General features: G+C 57.9%; 1 protein-coding gene across 1 annotated transcript in view; it reads right to left on the minus strand.

Moving 5' to 3' along the window:
- Window positions 1–8,569: 8,569 nt before the first annotated feature.
- Window positions 8,570–14,493, minus strand: part of DUSP8 (dual specificity phosphatase 8) — a 39,407-nt gene continuing 33,483 nt past the window's right edge. Inside the window, 2 exon segments of the mRNA XM_080405463.1 lie at window positions 8,570–13,802; window positions 14,190–14,313. Coding sequence (XP_080261589.1) covers window positions 12,689–13,802; window positions 14,190–14,313 — 1,238 coding nt within the window. The 3' untranslated portion in view covers window positions 8,570–12,688.

The following is a 14,493-nucleotide window of genomic DNA, read 5'->3' on the forward strand; positions in this document are numbered from 1 at the left end:
GCAGAGCCAAAGCCAAGCCGTGAAGCCAGGCTGAAGGAAGCAGCATTCCTGCACACTCCGAAATGATGAGCTGAGCTTCTCTCAGCTCCTGGTGTTGAGGACGGCACATGTGGGTCACAGATGGGGGACACAGTCTGGAAGGATGACTTGTCACCTCTCTTGCTGATGAAGAAGACAGGCTGGGATGCCAGTACGGGAGTTTTGGGGTGCAGAGCAGGGTCTCCTAGAAGTAGAGAGAACTGTGGCATCTTGTCCAGCCACCTGTCAGCAGCCCAACACTTGGTGCCTTCAGTTTGCCAGTGCCCCAACACAACCTGGGTCCTCAGTGGCTTGAGGGATGCAAAAGACTTCAATCACATGGTTCAGGTCAGTGAAGCAGGATGGATGTAGCTCTTAGGAACACGTGGAGCCCTTCCCTTTCCCAGTACCATGCATGGCTGATGTGCTGGAGATGAGATGGGGACCGGACACCATGGAGACCAGAGCTGGCGTGTCCCTCCCAGCCAGGCTGCAGGAGCGCAGGTTGCTTGCCGAGCCACTGGACCAGATGCCCTTGCTCTGACGCAGTGATTTGCAGCTGTAGGGTGCAAAAGATTTCAAAGCTGAAGCGCAGGGGTGGCCACCTGCCCTTCCTCATTTCATCATCAGCCTGGTGGGGCCAGAGGCAGGTTGGGGGTGTCCTGTCCCACCGTGGGCTATTGCCTTGCAGACAGTTTCATCCTCTGGACTTCTGTCCTGCATCTGTCCAGCAAGGCATGTGAGCAGCCGTTCACCTTCATCCCTCACTCTTCCTCCTCCTCGTACGGAATGCCTGCAGAGGCACTACAGCACGCTTGCAAAACGAGGTTTGTCCAGCAGTCCAGCACCGAGTATCGCCCCGAGCGCTCCTGAAGGACGTGAAATGAGGGTAAACTTCCCTTTCCATCGCCTGGTGTTGCAAGGAAAAAATTGTGGCGGTTTAAGGAGCTTCTGAGCCGCCGGGAGCCGCCACTAGAGGCCGCTCGCACGCCTCGCTCAGGCGGGGCGCTGCCGGCGCTGGCGCTGCGGGGCCGGGGCACGGCGCTGGCTCCGGGCAGCTCGGGGCGGCCCCCAGCCTTGCGGCAGGTGCCGGGGGGAGGTGTCCCACAAAGCTCTGGGTTTGGCCGCTGATGCCCCGTTGCCTCCTCCGGCATGACCTGGCATTGCTGTGCCCTCGGTCCCCTGGGTTGCCACCAGCCACTTGGCAGCCCTCGGGGGTGTGACGGATGCCGTGGGACCGCAGTGGGGTCTGCAAGATGGGAGCAAGCCTGGCAGCTTGGTCCTGCTCTCCTATGGCATCATGACCAGCCAGGTGGCCCCACGGGCTGACATTGAGGGGAGGTCACTGGGATGGAGGCAGCATACAAATACATGTTTACCAGGCCATGCAGGGGCTTCATTTCCAGCTTGCAGGCGGATGTTCACCCGCTTTCCTCTGTCCTGCACCCCTGGCTGCTGTCAGCCTTGGCTGAGCTTGGTGCTGCAAACCTGGGACACAGTCTGCTCCGAGGCCTGAGCCCCTGGCTCCCCTGTGCAGGGCTTTGAGGAGAGGCACTGGGGGGCAGCTCATCCCGGACGGATGGAAAGGCTCCCCGCTATATTAGTGGTGCAGGATCAGGCCCTTATGATCTGTTTTGTAGAGACCCAGGGCAGGGTGATGAGGAAAAGCACCCCAGCCCTAATCCAGACCAGCTGCCCTCTTCCATGCAGGGTGGATCTGTTTGCACCCAACACGTTTCTCTGCAAGACACAAAGCAGCCTTACCTTGGGGTACCCAGGCGTGCCCTGGCATGGGGGCTGTGTCTGCTCTCAGGTAGCCCTCTCGGTGCTGCCAAGGCTTTGTGAAGCATCTCGGGTTGGAGTAACAGGCCCCATGATGATGGGAGGGCTGAAGCGTGATGCCTTGAAGCAGCAGGGATGGCAAAGCCAGTAGAGCCTGAAGAAGAGAACAGGGGGACTATGGGGCTGAAACAGCAGCAGGAGAATAAAATGCCATCCCATCTCACCTCCTCCAGCTCTGCTGCCGACACCGTGCTTGCCACATTCCGAGCAACTGTCCCTGCGGTGGCAGGGCACGCGAAGGAGCTGTGCGCTCCCCCAGCAGCGCTGGCAGCAGCGCCTTGCGGACACAGATGCGCACTGGTCAGGATGCAGCTCTGTTCCCAGCCGGACTGGCTGTGACTCAGACGGTGCCTCAGGGGAGCAAACCAGATGGGGAAGATGCTGCCTTTTTGTTGTTTGGAAATGGAGCCGCTTTTTTAACATGGAGGCCTGTTTTAATTTGCCAAGGTGTTTTGCAGACACTGCAGCACCCACTGGCAATGAGATGCTGTGGAGAGGAAGGAGGTTGCAATTAGTGTGGGCTGGGAGCAAGCTGGGAGCAGCTGGGTCATGCTGCAGGCATCTGAGTGGCCAGTTGGATTTGGGCACAGCCAGATCCATGCTGGCATTCAACATGGATGGGATTTTCTAGAGGAGAAGATTTTTGTATGTTTACCCTGGTGCCATGAAACGTGGTTTTGGGAGGCATTTTCTCTTGCCCTGCTCCTGCCCACACAGCTCCCTCCTAGCAGGGCAACAAGTATTGCAATACCGAGGGGCTGCCAGCATGATCGATGGGGGTTGCAGCTTTTTGGGTCGGGGCACACATATTTAGTGGTAAATCCACAGCAGGATAATCACCTCTCTTTGTGGATGGCAGCTTTATTAAAAAGAAATAAATAAAGCATCTTTAAGGGAAAGGCGAGCGAGAGACACAAACCCCATCCTTGGGGCAATGCAGACAGATGAGTAATGGAGCCCTTTGAGTAAGTGCCTGCCCGGCCAGCTCTGAGTCACTGAGCAAACAGCACCAGCCCGGAGCCAGTGGCAGGGCTATTCTTAGCCACTCGCCCATCAGGAGATGCTGCTGAGGGAGAGCAGGCAGGTTAAGGGGTGTCAGTGGAGGAGAACATTTGCTTTCCAACTAAAAAACCCCTGGAGACAGCTTGAGGCTCAGTTGCAGTAACCCAGACTAGAGACGGGGTGTGAGGATGAGGAGGGTGGCTGCTGCTGTGCTGGGGAGCTGAAGGGAGGGAAAATGCCCTTGGGGAGACGGGTGCACGCATGTTGGCCAGAGGGACCCGGAGGTACCCTGTCCCAGGAAAAGGGGGCAGCACAGACTGAGCATCACCCTCACCTGGCCCCTGAAGTATCCCCCCTTCCCACCTGCACAGCAGGGTCCCCCTTTGAGCTTCCCAGGAGCGACCCCCGAGGCAGCCTGACATCCCTGCTGCAGCCAAGGTTGCATCAGCAGGGAAGGGAGGTGGCAGAGGGGTGCCACAAAGGTCGGGGCTCGGTTGCGCTCAGGCTCCTTCTAAATTAAGCATCTCCAGTCATACTGGCTCGAGCTGCTGGCTCAGACCAGAAGCCTGGAAAACTACATGACATCATCTGGGTACCGCCGACAGACAGTGTTTCCACTCAGACATTGAGTGCACGGGCTTCAACTGAAGTGTGGCCAGGGAGCATTCCTGGTTTTAGGAACCCCCCTAAAACTGCCCTTTCCCCCTGAAAAGGAGCCAGCCAGGGAATTGACCCTCATTTTGGCCTCTGCTCTCACCCAGGGCATCCCAGCCCAGCCCCTCTGTGCCCCAGGAGGGACCCCGCTCCCCAGGAGGGACCCCAGCAGCACCTCGGCTCTCTAAGCCAGCCTTGCTCTGCCGCCGCACGGCTGGGACATGCCCAGGCACGGGCCCGTTGGCTCCGCTCCCCCCGTGCCGCTGATGCTGCACTGGGCACAGCGACAGGGGCTGTGACGCAGTGGCTGAGGGCTGGTGGGGTCAACCAGACCTGGCAGCAGGTCCAAGGCTGTGATTCTGAGAGGGGGGGTCACGGGTGGGAATTTTGGGACTCACCGCAGTAGTGCTCCAAACCAATACACTCACCAACCCTGTCTGCATCTGCTGCCGCCGAGAGCAAGGTATCTCACCACCTTGTGAAGTGACATTGCGGAGAGGAAGGTAAGCAGTGATACAAAGCAGCCTCATCCCTCTGGCATCCTGCAGGTGAGGACCTGCAAGGAGACCAGAATTACCCTATTAATTGGGGAACGATAGCCAGGTGGTGCAGGAGCAGGACTGGGGGCCAGATTTCCCCCATGCACTAGTTTGGCTCCATCTCTGCCTTCCCGGGTGGCCTTTGGCAAATAACCTTTTTGCTCCAGGTTTCCTATTTGTACAAGCTGGGGCGAGCGGGATTCTCCACTGATTTCCAGAGCTCTCTGAGTTTGGTAGAGCTGATCTCAATCTGCAGGGGTACATGGGAAAGGAAAATCAAGCCCAATAACAATAATTACTTTTCTCCTTCCCATGGGTGTTGTAAGGATTAGCTCATGTTTAGCAAAACTCCCTGTAAGTGCTAAGTGTTGTTAATGTCTTGGATTGCTCCAGGAGTGAATGTGGCTTTCCAGGGAGTGATGGAGTTTTTCCCTTTGCTGGCATGGGTCTGCAGCGAAGTCATCACAGCCCAAATTAAGCAGCATCCTATTTCTGTTAGGCTCATGGTGTAGGGCAGTGTCTGTGGCACAAGCGCAGTCCTCACCTTGCTTGCTGTCAGTGTGGGAGGGGTGAAGCCCATCCCTTCTTGCACGGACGCACGGCCAACAGGGCTCTGGAGGAACACGCATCCCACGGAGGATCTCAGAGTGCAGTGCCCTAGGAAGGGCTCATCTCACCCCTGTGGTGGATGGCATCCCCCCAACATGCAATGAAGCAGGGTTGAGCTGGGGGTCCGGCCACGAGCAGTGGGGACACTGCTGAGCATTGCCCGAGGTTCAGCTGGCAGCTGGGGCCCGAGAGCGGGGCACAGCCGGGGCATGGCTCAGGGCACAGGTCTGGGTGTCCTGGCTTGAGCAGGGGTGCATGGGTGGGAGTCAGCTTGTGCCCCTGGGTGCCCTCAGGGTCCTGACATGCAGCATCTCTGTGCATCAGAAGTATTTACACTCTGCAAAGTTTGTAAAAGCAATGCACGACACCTAATGCTGGAAAGCCTGCGGGAAATAAATTTTCTTTTCCAGATTCCAGTGCTGGAAAAAGGTCCTGAGTCCTCCCAGGAGAGGAAACCGGCTTGTGGCTGGCTCAGCCCCGGCCCAACTGCTCCAGCAAATGTCCCTCCTGGGGACCCCCCAGCTCTCTGGGCAGGGGGACAGGGGCTGAAACTTCTCCAGCTGACGGCCCCTGCCACCCTGGCTCTCCTGCCCTGCGGAGACAGGGCTGACTTTTTGTGACCCCTTCTCCCGGCACTGACTCAGTCGTGCTCCCACGGTGGGTGGCCGCAGCCTGGGGGGGGATGGTGCGAAGGTAAAGGCAGTACGGACTGGCAAGCTTTCAAAGAGGCCACAAGCTAAATAAATAGCCAGCAGCCTATTTCAGTGGCTGCTATATTTAGCTCAAGGAACATTTATTTATAGGCTTGGCAGCCATTCTGAGTCAATAAAAGCCCAAGAGCTGGAAAAAGGACCTTCCTGGGTTTCTCGTTGCAGTAATGGTTTCTGCTGCGCAATCCATGAGGCGCGGGAGGAGAAGCAGCCTCGGCACCGGGGCAGGAGGCTGCGCCGGGTGGGCGCCCATGGGTGCCTCTGCCGGGGACAGCACCTCCGCGTGCTGGTAGCCCAGCTAAGGGCAGACACCTCGCAGCATCACCTGGGTCCCCTCCCTCGTGGGTGCCATGGCCAGTGGCTCAATGGCCCAGAGAGAATTTGTCTCTAAAACACACGGGGGTTTAACTGTGCCCGTGGAAGCAGCGACACAAGGCATCAGCCCTAGGGAACTCCGCTGCGGCATCTTCCCCAGGGCAGCGGATTGAGAAAAACAAAGCCAGGAGCAGGTAGATGGGGAGGGAAATGGGAGGAATGCTCATGTTTCTGGATTAAATGATTCTCCCTTCCCACGCCACGCACGGCAACAAGCGGATGAGAAATGAGGGCATGCACACAGCCCCTCTGAGGCAGCTGCTGCTAGGGTCAGCTGCACAGGAGCCCGAAACTTCACACCGGGCCGTGTCATTTCTACCCCAGCAGCAGCTGATGGCAATAGTTTTGAAAGGCTTTATAAAAGGCTCAGCAATTGCAGCTGGATGAGGGGAGTGGATTTATAAAAGACCAGGGGATTTAGCCCTGCCTGTGGAAAGCAGCCATGGGGATGGATGTCATCTCTGTGTTTAAGTCAATAAGTGCTGCGGCTTTCTGGAGCCAGAGCTGTGGGGAGCCTGCTCACGCCTTCGCCTCCCTCCAAAGCAAACCTGCTGCAGGGGGGAGCAGGGAAATGCTTCCACCAGCCTCTGCTTGAGCACAGCCCAGCTGGAGCGGGGCTGCTGGTTGGCACAGCCAAACTGGTGCTGTGGGGCAGCTTAGTCACCCACGGAGGGACCTGGGAAGTTCAGAGGGTTTAGCCACAGTGCACAAGAAGCGTGCAGCTGTGTGCTGCCACCATGCCAGGAGCAGAGTATAGCTGGAAGGCAAAATAATTAATAATAATAAGAGTTACTACTAACAGAATGTATTTCAATGCAAACACTCCATGCCTTTGCGCTCTTTAGCTTGGCAGTCTGTACCATCCCCTGTACTTGTGTACACCCATCTGGAGCAGGGCCTGGCCTGTCCTTTCCACCAAAAAGGGGCTGCTCAGGTGCCTGCCTACAGCTTCAGAGCCGTGAATCATGCACCAGACCATCCGAACCCCCTAGAGCGGCTGTCTGTGGGCCCATGAATGCCCCAATTAATTTTTATTCCCCTACTCCCTCAGCCATGAGTGTTATTTCTGCTTTGAGTTAGTCCAGCTGCAGCTTCCAGCTGCTGGATCCTATACATAGACATGGGTCTGGCTGTGCATCTAGATCGGGCTGTGCATCCAGCTTCCCGCTGGCTCTGGCCCCCACTGATGCAGCCGAAGATCTATCACCCTCACTAAGCCCCCAGTGAGGACCCTCCAGCCCCACCCTGAGAAGGTCTGACCCTCAAAAAGCAAGGCTGACACCAGCTGTTAAAACACCTATTTGGGTATTTATTACAACACGTTGTTCCAAAATACAAAAGAAAGGAAAAGAAAGTAGAGGGTAGAAAAGCACTGCTGTTTACAGCCTCCAGTAATAAATAAATAAAGACGAGGCAGGGGCAGGGTGTCTCCCCGGGTCTGACAGCAGCACTGGCCAAATGGGCAGCAAGGGAGGGAACGCAGTGGGGCTGGTGGCCAGAGCCTCTCTTCCCTGCTTGAGAGTCCCCAGATACACCAGGGTAGGTGCAGACCCCCTCCCCGTGTTGTGCTTGCTGAGGAAGGGCCTGATCCTGCAGGGACGGGGGCAGGAGCTGCGGAGGCTCAGCTCCAGCATGGTTGGGACCTGCCTGGTCCCTCCTCGTCCATGGCTGCCCCAAAGGCAGGTGAGGTAGGAAGGGTGATGCTGGACCAGGAACCTGACGGGGGTCTGCCAGGGTCCCCTGAGAGAGGGGTGAGACCTGAGCTCTCCGCTCTCCGGTGTGGTCTCAGAGCAACCTCAGAAATGAGTTCAGCACAGCATGATGAGAAGGACCCCAACCCATGGCAAAGCAAAGTCACGACAGAGACAAGGGACCATGCCCAGGCCACTTGCAGAAGGGTGGTGTTAAACCCCGCAAATTAAAATGACTCTTCATGGGGCTGGTGCAGTGCAGAGTGTCGCACTGCAGCGCAGGTGAGGTTGCTCTTCCCTTCCCCTAACGTCTCCTCCTCCACCTTACAGTCATCCGGAAACCTTCAGGTTGTACAAGGAGCCCAGGTGACGGGTGTGAAAAAGCAGCAACGGACTCTGTCCGCTTACGACACCCCAATTTATAGGTGTTGGATAAAGGCCGTATCCAGTCCCATGTTGAGAGCCATTCCCAGCCCCTTCCTGAATCCCTCCAGTACCGGAGGCCGCTCACCTCTCTCCTTGCTGCTCTGACACCGAGGTTGCTCTAACGCTGGCCACGTGCCTTTCCCAGGCCACGCCGTGCCCGGGCAGGGGCAGCGCGCCGGCACGACGAGCACGCTGAAGCCACGGAGGCGCAGGGCATGGGCCACCGTGGGGTGCCAGGGCTCAGGCTGGGCCGGGCGGGGGGGGCTTTGCAAGCCAGCTGCCGCGGCAGAGCGAGCCCCTGTGGGTGAAGATGCAGCCTGTAGGCGCAGCCAGCAGAAGGTGAGAGCACCACAGCCTGGAGGGAGCATGCTCCGCGGGCTGGATGCCTGGCCAACGCTCCTTAAAGCTGTTACAAAAGCTTTGAGCTACAAAAGCTTTGAGCTTTTGCCGGTTAATCCTCCGTTCTTGGTGCCGGTGGGTTCCTGCCTCTCACAAACATGAGCGAGCGCCTGTATGGGGGAGAGGAGCCGCAGGAAGGGAAGGGAAGAGTTAAGAGGGCAGATCTGCCCCGGGTTTGGGGGTCTTTATACCCTTAGGAAGCAGCACCCTCCAGCTCCTCCGAGGGGTTTGCCTCCTGGGGCTTGGGACAGCCAGGAGCCGTGCCAAGCGCAGCCCCAGCCGGGCTGCGGGAGCAGAGAGAAGGTGTGATGGGGCCTTGCATTTATTCACAACAGAGAAACAAAGAGCAACATACAAAGAGTAAGAAGCAAAAAAGTACAGAATCATAACCATAATAATCATAATAATAATCATAAATACTCAAATCTATCATTCATAGATTGCAATGACAACACTGATAGCTTATTATCATTAGTATTAAGGATGGGAGGGGGAAGGGGACGCGGCAGGAGGGGGTCCTGGGGGACATCATCTCCTAAGGGGCAAATGTTGCGGGATGGACATCCAAAGAAACAGGCAGACAAAGAGAAGGGCCGGGGAGGCAGCAGGGGCCGGGGGTGCTGCTGCTGAGGCTGGGACGAGCCTGCTCCAGCCCAAGCCTCTGGTCAGTGTCGCCGACCTGCCCGCTGCCCCCAGCCGGCTTCGCTCAGGGCCCCGGGGGGCGGCTGGGAAGGAGGTGGCCGGGGGACTCAGCCCGGAGGACAGGCAGGGGCTGGAGGGAAGGGTGCAACGTCCCTTCTAGCCTGAAGGAAAGCTGTGGTTTGCTCTGTCCTTTGTGTGGTGGAAAGCTCAGCCATTGCTCCTGCTGAGACCGTCAGGCACCCAACAGCTTTGTTGGGTGCCCCCTTGACAGGAGCAACCTTTCCTCTCCTCTGCTCACACTTCTGCCACTGTGCATCCCTACAAACACATGCACCCTCACCAGACTGGCATGGAAAGATGATTTTTGGTTCCAGAGAGGCTTTGTGTTGGGTTGTCTGGCTGTGAGAGCCAGTAAAAAGACTTGGCTGACAGATGATGGGGAGGGCTACCAGCCTGCACAGCCATCCTCGTGATAACTCACAGCTCTGATTCATGGACAAAGTGGTCTATTAGACAGAGTCTGATTAAAAAAAAAGTCATTTAATTGCCAGCCACTCAGTGATCCTGGCGGCTTTGGGTCAGCACCAGCAGGAGACACTCGGGCAGGGCTGCTCCATCAAGGTGTATTTCCTGGGTATAGCCTTAGAATATTGCACATGAGAGGGTTTGAGTGCACGTGCCCAGCTTAAGGGGGAAGGATGAATGCAAAGTACACCAAAATAAGGCTGCGGTGGTGGGCCATGAATGTCTCTTGGCAGTTGTGATCTACTAATCTTAAAATCAGCTTCTCTTTGCTCTGGTTTCAGAGGAAAGAGGTGTCCATAGTGCCTAAAGCCTCAAACGCGGCCAAGGAGCATCCAGGCGACGGCAGAGTGAAGATGACAAAGAGCAAACCACGGATCTGCCTCTTCGCAGACCTTCAGCCTCATTCACAACACACGCCCTCTCCTTCCCGACTTACTCAGCTGCTTTTTTGTGCTTGTGATGCACCATGTCAGCTAACGGGATGAGTGACAGGAGAGTTTACTAGTGCCTCGTCTCATCTCCCCATCTGGCTGTGCCGACGTGTTCTCCTCTGTTTACCAAACCCCTCGGGAAGTCACTTAGCCCCCTCTCCACCACCCAAAGCTACACCTAACCAGCTCCTGCCAGCAACTGGCCCTACCCGTGCTCAGCGGATCCATGCTGGTGCCAGCCCTGGAGGACTACGGGATGCGCAGGAACAGAGTGATATGGTGCAAGGGTCAGCAGGCGATGACCCTGCCATGCTTGGGAGATGCCACCACTGAGGGCAGCAAGAGGGGAAGGGGGACCAGCAGCGCTGCTCGGGCAGGAGGCAGGCGACGCTAACCCTGGGCTCCGAGGGCTTACTGAAGGGCAGATGAAGCCTTTTTCCCTCTGTCCTTGGACTTGACATCAGTGCCCACTGAGGAGACCGTGCTGCAAGCGCAGCTCCTGAGCAGCTGCCTGGCTCACGGAGGGGACCCAAATGCTTACTGGAACCCAAACAGGGAGCGCAGAAAACAGCGCCGTGGTTCTTTCAATGCCAGGAGGGAGAAACGTTCAGGTTGGCAACACTGAGCTGGTCTGAGGCAGTTGCTGGAGGCAATGATGGGTGGCGGCGGGCTTTGGAGGGATGATAAGGTCTCTGACCCTCTCACCCTCATCAAAAGCGATGTGGGGAGAGAGACAGGTGGTCCCTGGCTCTCCAGCCACCCCCATCTCTCCCCGTCTCAGGGAACCAGGCAGGAGCACATGGGTGTCCCCAGCATCTCACCAAATGGCCCCATGGAAATGCAGAAAAACTAAAGCCAGCCTGAAGAGAGCAGGGAGCCTCCGGAGAGACCTGCCTCGCCTGCGGACACAGAGGTGGTTGGGGAAGCAACCAGCTGAAGCGAGCAGCCCCTCCTCGCACAATTGCAGCTCCTCACGCCTCTGCTTTGTGTTCAGTTTTAAACCTGAGATCATTTGGTTTTGTCACATGTAGTTTGATTTAAAGATAGAAACGAACGACAAGAGGAGGAACAGGGGAAAGGGAAAGAAACCATGTGGACCCAGAAAAAGAAAAAAGCAACACTCCAAGGATGACACGGGACACAGACATGCACAAACAGAGACCCCTGAGGTATTAGCTTTGCAAACTAGTGCGAGATGAGGGAGAAAGCAAAGACAGCCGCAGGGAGAGATGTGCTTTGCCGTGGAGGCAGTTCCACGCCTACAGCTCCAGAAAGCAGCTCCTCAGCAAGCCTGACATTGGGGCTGGGGGCAAGAGCTTGGCTCCCCATTGGGATGGGGGGAAGCAGCCTCTGAAAATAAGTCTGTTGTGCCCCTCCACGTGCTTGCAGAGCTTTGAGTCCAGCCGGCTTGTCACCTGCTGGAAGGAGGGGGGCCGGCCCGGAGGGGAACAGGGCCAGAGGAATCCCAGCACCTGCAAGCACGGTCCCCGTGAGTTTCTCGAATGCAAAGCGAAGGATGGGGGAAACCTGAAAACCCACTGCCCCAAAGGGAAAACGGTGCCCATAGCTCCCAAGCACGGCAGCTGAGGCGAGGTGGAGCCAAGGGGCTGGGGCAGGCAGGCAAGGCACCCCCCAACAAGAAACCCCAACTATCACCACCTCCCCTCCCCGCCTCCGCTGCCTGCCCCCTCCCCGCGCAGCTGAAGGTAGCAGCCGGCACCCTTCCCTCCGCTTTGGGTGACTCCCTCCTCGCCCTCTCCAGCGAGGATGGGCAGCCCAGGGAGGAGAGGGGGGCACGGCTGTGGTGGGGTGACAGCCAGGATGGGGACAATGGCTGGGATGGGACGATGGCTGGGATGGGGGTGATGGCCGGGATGGGGACGAGGGGAAGCAAACATAGATCAAGGGGTGAAGAAGAGGCAGCAGCTTCCAGAAGAGTTTTCTGGCTCAGTTTGTGTTGTAAGAAGGTTTACGGTTTGCTTATTCGCTTGTTCGTTTCTAGAAAAAGTGCCCAGAAGAGTCTCCCGTCCCCTTGTCGGTGTGCCCGGAGAGAAGGGGAGGAAAATCTTTGTTGTCGACAGGAGCTATAGAAGGAGCCACAGGCCTCAGATATTGCTTAGAAACTCGTATTTCAGATTTAAATACCATACACAGTAAAAATAGAGCTGAAAGTACCGCCCCACATTGTCTGCAAATCATTGCCAGAATGAACAGCTTCAATAAATTAAAAACAAAACAAAAAAATTGAAATATTATTTACGTCTCAATAAAAATCGCAGTAAAACCATTTACCTTTTCCTTTGTGTGTGTGTTTTCGTTTTTTTTTTTCTTTATATTATATATAATATATATTTATATATGTATAGGGCTGCTCCAGTGCAGCATTTTTAGGATACTTAGCCAGAGAAACACGGGGAGCATGCTTAGTGCACCAGGGTGCCGGGAAGGGGCAGCCGTGGTCCCCCCCACAGGCGCTGCGCCCCATCCCTGCAGCCCAAATCACGACCCCTGCCCCTTCCCACTCAAATTTTAAGCCCAAGTTTCAAGCACGGGTCTCCGAGGGCTGGGACCCCCTGTGGATGTGGGGGGAGGACCGGGGTGGGTGCGAGAGGGACACTAAGCATCCGCCGTTATGTTTCCCGACTCTGGAAAGACTCGATCCGCCTTTGCTTTAGTTTCAACGCGTGCGCTCCCGAAAATGCACACGCGGATATAAATACTCCCCCCACAACCCCGATGCCCCCCCCTCCCCTCCCCTCTTCCCCCAGCTTAAATATCCCCCCGCCCCGTCCCTGTCCCCCCTCGCCAGGTGCCCCGGGTGGGTGTCAGGACACCTCGATGATCTCCATGCTGCCCGAAAAGCTGGACTGTTTGCTGATTTTCCCCAGCTCTTCCCGGGCCCTGCCCTCGGACATCGTCTCCTCGAACTCCATCTGGCAGCTCCTCCGCTTGAACTGCTTCTCGGCGCCAGCCTCCTCGTGCCAGCTGTGCCGCCCATCCCGCGGCTCGGCTCGCGCCTTGTCCCTCAGTCTGATCTCGCAGCCGCCCGCCACCCCGCCGCAGCCGAACGGCGGTGGGTACGGCCCGGCGCCGGCAAACAGGCCCCCGCCGCTGCCGCTGGTGCCGCCGGAGTCCACGCCGAAGTACCAGCCGGCCTCGCCGCAGGGCGTGCCAGGGGACTCCAGGTGCACCCCACTCCACGCGGCGGTGGTGCCGGTGGTGGTGGCGGTGGTGGCGGTACCGGGAGTGGCGGCTGGCTGGCCGAGCCGCGGCGGCAGCCCGTCCTCAGCACCGGGGCTCTTGCGTGAGGCGCAGGACCCGCCGATGTTGAGGCTGAGCCCGTGGGCCGGCGAGCCCGCCGGGTGCCGGTGCTTCCGCCGCTGCCTCACCTTGGCCTCCAGCAGGAGGTCGGGGCCGCTCGGCCGGTCAGGGCTGTCCGCCCCTGGGGAGAAGGAGCTGAGGCCGCCGGGGCCTGAGGGGCTGTCCAGCTTGCAGAGTTTTGGGGTGTCCCCAGGGCCGGGGGGTCCAGGGGGTTCCTGCCGCAGGTTGGGGGAGTAGGCAGACTTGATGTCCAGGGAGAAGGAGCGTTTCAGGCGGTTGGTGTCCTGGATGCGCTCGGAGGAGAGGTGCAAGCCGTTGAGCCCCTGCTGCAGGGTGGTGGGCGACAGGACCTTCGGGGTCCCACCCAGCCGCTCAGGGTCGCCGTTGGGGGACGCCGAGCCAGCGCCTCTTGGCACCTCCTCGGCCTTCTCTGAGGTAGGTGGTGGGGGATGCCGGCTGCCCTCAGCTGCCTCTGCGGGGTCCTGCTGGGCATCCCCCTCGCCCCGGTCGCCCTTGGACTTCAGGGCCTTGAGGAGCTTCAGGCTCCTCTCGTACTCCAGGAGCTGGCCCAGGAAGTTGAAGTTGGGCGAGATGGACGGGCGACGGTCCTTAACGAACCTGCCGAGAGGCACAGACAGCCCCGGTTGGTGCTCAGCCCTTCAGCAGCGCACCCCTACTCTCTCAGCCTCTTTGGGGAGAAAAGGTGTCATCCAGGACCTCCTGACCAGACCCTCCAAAAGAAAGTGGTCTTGGGGAACCACAGGGCCTCGCGATGCCTCAGGGGTAGAGCTGGGACTGCCTCCCCCTTCCATTTTACTGCTTCCAACCATTCCCCATTTCATGCACTTTATCAAGGGAGGTACGGTTTGGTTCTGCCAGGACTCAGCCAAGACAAGACAGAGCTGCCAGGAGCTCCCACCCTCTCCTTCTGGGCTCAGCCTGCTTTCCTTCCGTGGCATGAAGCATCCCGGCATAACCCCTCCCTGCCCTCCGGGTAAAACTCACCTGTAAGCATCATCTGACGACATACCCATGGTCTTCATGATGTAGGCAATGGCGATGGTGGCCGACCGGGAGATGCCAGCCAAGCAGTGCACGATCACCTGGCAGCTGGACACCTTGGCCTTGTCTGGAGCACGGCAGAGGAAACAGAGGAGAGCATCGATGCGGTCAGTGGTGGCGAGCAAAATGAGTGCAGCCTCCCTCCCCAACCCTCAACCCCTTTGTGCGAAAGGACCAGGGCTCCTGGGAGCAAGATCATCGAGGGCAGAAGAGTTCAGGTTTTGAAGGCTGAGAACTGCGGGGTCCG

The sequence above is a fragment of the Falco punctatus genome (assembly GCF_963210335.1).
Source record: "Falco punctatus genome assembly, chromosome: 10".
Taxonomy (NCBI): Eukaryota; Metazoa; Chordata; class Aves; order Falconiformes; family Falconidae; genus Falco; species Falco punctatus.